The 5,999-nt window shown below is 31.2% G+C and overlaps 1 protein-coding gene across 1 annotated transcript in view; it reads left to right on the top strand.

Annotated features, from left to right (window-relative positions):
• The first annotated feature begins 2,345 nt into the window (after nt 1–2,345).
• LOC142344447 (uncharacterized) overlaps nt 2,346–5,999 on the top strand; it is a 251,125-nt gene continuing 247,471 nt past the window's right edge. The window contains exon 1 of the mRNA XM_075396101.1: nt 2,346–3,117. Within this exon, the coding sequence (XP_075252216.1) occupies nt 2,889–3,117 (229 nt within the window). The 5' untranslated portion in view covers nt 2,346–2,888. The remainder of the gene's footprint in view (nt 3,118–5,999) is intronic.

The following is a 5,999-nucleotide window of genomic DNA, read 5'->3' as shown; positions in this document are numbered from 1 at the left end:
TTGCTATAATCTGTTGCGCTGGTATGTGCTAGAGAGAGAGAAAGCTTTTGATTTTTTAGACAGAACATAACTATTATCAAAACTGACTATTTTTTGTGGTCAGTGAAGCAGTGCACTAGATAGTTCTCGGCATGGTCATGCAAGGACTGCACGTAGGCATGGACTGCATGGTTTTTTCAAGGGTCGAAAAAAAACTTTTGTTGTCCAGTTGAGACGAATTGATCAGATCAGCAGAAGCCGCTCCATTAGTCTTCTTTCTGCAAATTTGATACCGTTTTTTGTGTTTTGCTTCTCTATATACTGAAACAGCAACTGAACAATAATAAAATATCATTTCATCATAGCTGTCTAACTAAAAAAAGTTAGAAAACTGCCGACTTCCGAATTTTAACATTGCCCTATAACTTGGTCAGCAAACTCTGTTGCAATTTTGAAGACCCACTGTCAACAAAAAATCTGCGTTGTTTCTTTTAAAAGGTCCTTTCATATAGATGAAAGGGACAAAAACAACTAAAAACAAAATTTTCATCGTGTCTAATGGGAGTTTCTGTAGCTGAACTTTATTGCAAAAATGCTTGGTTGAATGAATATTGGAAGCTTAATTGTAATAGTGTTCTTCCACTAAACCATGGTGAAAATGTGGCGTTTTTCAGGTTTTTCTAAAATTGGGAAAAATCATTTAAAAAACAACGCAGATGTTTTACTAATTAGTGGTTCTTCATAATTACAAGCAAAAGATGATTGAGCATAATTGTGTTTTAAACCGATTTCTGAATTGCCTACGCGGAAAGTTAATTTCTATTTTTTTAGATAAACTGTTATCAGAAAAACAAAGGAAGACTTTGTGTTTGCGTTTATAGAAATTGTAAGCACAAAATGTTTGCTCTGCAATTTTTTTCCGCATTTTTTTGCTATAAAAGTACTCAGGCAAAAAGTATTCTTCAATCAAAACATATTATTCTGGCATGTGTGTTGAACAATTGAGCTTGTCATGATTTTTCACCCTTTGAAAATATGACAGGTTTAATCATTGGATCCTTTTTAAGTGAAGAGCAAAAATTGCAATTTCATCAAATCTGGCCGTCCCAGATTCTGAATAAGAAGAATTATATAGAGAAATTAAGCTGCATTTTTCAGGTTGACATTTCATGATGCCCACCACCTAAGATATTGATTGCTTTTTAACACATAAACACTAAAAATTAGATAATTGTTACATTGTAAGAAAACAACTTTTTTCATACTGTTGTGTTGGGCGAAGGAATCTTTTTTTTTAAATATAACAAATTTTTTTATAATGAATTCGGCTGCTGTATGGTGAATTCATTGATGAATTGTTTTTAACATTTAAAGGTATTATCGGCAATCTTTGCGTGTACATCTGTAAGACAACAGAACTCCTATTCAACGGCTTTTCTTAATCCATCTATCTTATCTTTTGTCAGACTTTCGAAGTTTAATCCGTCTCCTTTCAATTAATGTACTAACAGCGATAGTTATACTTCAACATTATGAAAACGTCATAACCGTGTTTTCTATGCTGACAAATATGTATTTTCCATTGACTGTGAGAAATTAATAGACTTTTTCAAAGTTCAACTTTTTCAAATCCAAAATGTGCTGCCACTGGTTCGGCAAAAATCGTCATATACTGTCTGAAACGACGACAGACCAAATTAAAAAATGACTAAGATTTAGCCCGAAATTGAGAGTTCAAAAATTGAAATTCCCCTGGCCGAATTGTTGGAAAAATTTGCAAGATAGGCGGCCCATAGCGTTTAAAAGTTCCGTACATTTTAAAAGCCCCCCCCCCCCCTCCCCGTAACTTTATGCTTCGAGATTTCGAATATGGGCTAAATCTTGAACTCAAGATATATTGGTTATTTAAAACGTTTTTTGGATGTATTTTAGGATAAAATTCATTAAACAAAAATATGTTAGGATTGATATTTTATGATAAAAATTTGAACGTAGAGCCAAGTTATTTGATTTAATATATACCATATTCATTTGCAAAAATTCAACAATTCAAATTCAAGTGTAAAGTATTTGAGAACATTTTTTAAAGTGTACATTTTAACAATGTTTTCTCAACACGCAAAATGATGAAAAGCGATCCAAAATTGATTGGTACATAAATTCTTCACCGGCTGAAAATTACAACAGACATGACTCACGTTTATCTTACATACTAACACATAAAAAAAACGTATAGAATGTGATATTCTGCATATATATGTTCAAAAAGGCAGAAAACAGAGCCGCGTTTGGTCTAATTTATCATAATAGCAGAGGCTGTCTGCTCTTATTTGTTTAATTTAATTGCTACAATAAGGTATGTTTTGATGGTACACGTTGGTTAAAGTCTTGATTTTTTCATAGTCATTAGCGTAGTTTTACTATCTTTCAAGATCACAATAACCACTGTTGAAAATGACACAGTCACGCTGTTCCTCAAGTCATTAATTACAAAAATCTGTTTTCTGAAGTTGTTAAAAAGTTCAATCGATTGTGACTTGAAATAATTTAACTGTTCGAGAATATATCGGGAAAAAATGACAGAATTTTGGATTTTTTTGGTTCGCCGCGAAGAATATAATTGAGTGATTTCCCTTTTTCACGAATATCAAGAAGAAATTACCAACAATGACTTCAAATTTTATTTCTGGAGAAATAAAAAATTAATTTGATTGACTTGTTACAATATTAGTCAAGCGAAAAATTTGCCGGACCCATCATCCAAATTTATTGCCGCGCAATTTATTGACGATCCCGATAACCCGGTAGTTTTATATGAAAATTTCAATATCCGGATTTTCATCTCACACTATCTCGATTTCTAAAGTTCTTATTTTTATCGCATATTCAGTTTTTCAACTATCAGAGTTATGGGCGAGCACGCCTTACTTGAAGACTCGATTCAGCAATTAATTCTCTCGGCCGAGTCCAAATTGGGCGGGTGGAGCATCAAATATGGCACTTTAGATGCTGTTAAAGTTCTCATGAATGATTACAACGACTTCTATGTCAAACGAAACTTCCCTCTTTTGTGTGACAATGTCAAGTCTAAAACGGAGAACTTCCTAACGTTTCATAATGTCGACAACTCAAAAACAGGTTAGAAAAAATTTAAATTGTCCGTACCATTCAAAAATTCAAATGATACTGTGTGATTTAATTCATTCGGATTGATAATTAAGTGTAAATTTTTCATTATAACCGTAAAATTTACATGTTTGAATGGAAAAAAATGATGTAGCGGCATATCAATTTTTTAAATACTTTTTCTGATTCCACATTTACGTGTCAGAACTTGTGCTGAATTTTTTGTTGAGAAAAGTGCCGATCAAGCTCAATTTATATTTTTTTCAAATGTAGTAGTGGATAAAACAGACGTACCGACCAGCCACGGGTTTCGGACTATTCCCGCGATGCTAGTGCATACGCTAGGAATGGTTCAAACCGCGTGTCTAAAACCGGTGCGCCTGTTTTATCCACTACTATTGTATTGGATATATCCACTGCTACAATAATACACATTATTCTATTTACATTCAAATATTTTTTAAAAAATATTATTTTTTGTCTCATCTAGTGCAACCCACTAGTACAGAGTGAAGCTGGTAATTAACCGTTATCAGATGGATAGTTCGGGTTCTATACCAACTGTCTCCAGTGGATGTCCCCAGATACTAGTGTAACTAGTGAGACCGTGTAAAAAGCACGGAAAACCAACTTGCAAATGTAAATCGAAGAAACCAGCTTAACTCCAATAGAGTTATTTTGTTTATTTTATATTTTAAGTTTATACATCTTCTCTCAACTGGTTTTTAGTATGAAACAATCTATATCTATGAAGATAGATACGTAATTTTCATTTTGCTGTTCTAAATCTAAAGTATGAAATACGTTTATGAACTTTGCACATATTACAAAAAAACTATAAATCCGGAATATCACAATGCTTTCACGAATGTTCAATATATTCCTCTACTTTTAAAGCATCATTACAAATATAACAAGAGTATTCCTTTTCATTACAATCATCACAACATTTTTTCCAAGTTTTGTTTTTTACTTCTATCACACTTCATTTTTTTAATTGGAATTTTTTTTAATTAATCAAATGCAAGATGTCTCATTCAATCAACAATAATGTCATGCGTAATAACAACTGCATTATCCGCAACCTTTGAAACGAGGCAACAATTCATTAAACACAATTTAATTGACCAACGATTAAAAAGAGCACGAGAGGAGCACAAAGAGAAATTTGATTTTGAAGTTGAAACTTAAACAAAATACTGAAACTATTACTAAAGATAAAGCTATAAAAACGGTGATATGTGGTCAAAGACCCATCCTATTACTAAAGATAAAACTGTAGATAATACTATAAAATAAGACAAGAGTATTAATAATACTATCACTATTACTAAGGACAAAACCGATACTATTATTAGAGATAAAGTCTTCGCTACTACTGATGCTAAAAATAAAGTTTATAAATCTTCTAAAATTTATCCTTTATATTATTAAGAGATAATTTTGTATATTATATAAAATATTATTATATATTATTCTATAAAATGTTATATATTATGTTATATATATATTTATTATATTATATATATATATATATATATTATATATATATATTATATATAATTAATATAAACTATTATATATTAAATTTTATATGAGGTTTAAGCTAAACTTAATACCGAAACTGTTAGTAATGATAAAACTATCAAAATGATGAAATTTGGTCAAATACCCATCCTATTACTAAAGATAAAGCTATAGATAATACCATAATATAAGACAAAGCTATTGATAATACTATCACTGTTACTAAAGGCAAAACCGATATTATTACTAAAGATAATAACTTAGCTACTACTAATACTAAAGATTAAGCTTATAAATCTTATAAGCTTCATCTTATAAGATTTATAATCTAATCATATAACTAAAGATAAAGTCTTATAACTAAAGATAAAGTCAGAAATAATCCCAAAACTATAACTAAAGATAAAACTTCAGATAGTACTATAACTAAATCAAAAACTAAAACTAATATCGATGATAAAATCTATACTGGAATTATGTGCGAATATAAAAAATTGTAATGAAATATTTAGAAACAAAATAACCCTAAATACCTATGGTAAATTGTTATCACAGGTTTGTGTTTTGGGTGTAATCTCTTCAGCCCGTTTCTTTCACAAAATATTCTTTTGTTCAGAATTTTTTTTGGTTAATATTTATTTACTTACTCCAGACCAATTTTTCCAGAATATTTCTTCTACTTTCAAGTAATGCTTTAGTCCTATTTCAATGTCGATGGAAAATTTTGGAAACATACGATACTATACTTTCAGCGCCAAAAACCTGGATATCCATAATTTTACGTTTCAATGTATTGACAGAACAAAACGGTTGGAGCAGACCACAAAGTGGTATATCAATTATGATCAGTGAACATCTAAAGGACGCATGTGAAGTACTATCAACGAATGATAACTATATAGGGGTAACGATATAAAAACTTGACCTCATAAATACAGCAGTATAATTCTCGTCGAAAACCGCTTTGGAAAAAACATATCAACTGACCGAAGCCATGCACCATTGCCATTGAAGAAAGCAAATTTTACTGATAGGTGAATTCTACTGTAGACTCGATACTTTTTCCTGAATAACTGGGACATGCACTACGTGAACGAAAACAACGCTTCATTGTAAAAATCTTAAAACACTTAAAGCCTAATGGAATCGTTCTTCGTATGCGGCAAATTTTTGAGTCAAATCGTATCCTTAGAAGCAGAAAACTCGTTCTTTACAAAACATAAATTGTTGATGAAAGAAATGCAGGAGCGTACAGCAACAAGTGAAATCAAAGCAGCGCCATCAGCAGCAACCTCCGCTAGCAGAAAACAACCGCATTTTGATAAAGAGATTTAGTTGATAAACAAAAATGAGACCAACGCGGGTTC

The sequence above is a fragment of the Convolutriloba macropyga genome, chromosome 1 (genome assembly GCF_964194025.1).
Source record: "Convolutriloba macropyga chromosome 1, txConMacr16.3, whole genome shotgun sequence".
Lineage (NCBI taxonomy): Eukaryota > Metazoa > Xenacoelomorpha > Acoela > Convolutidae > Convolutriloba > Convolutriloba macropyga.
This window is presented reverse-complemented; position numbering and strand designations above follow the sequence as displayed.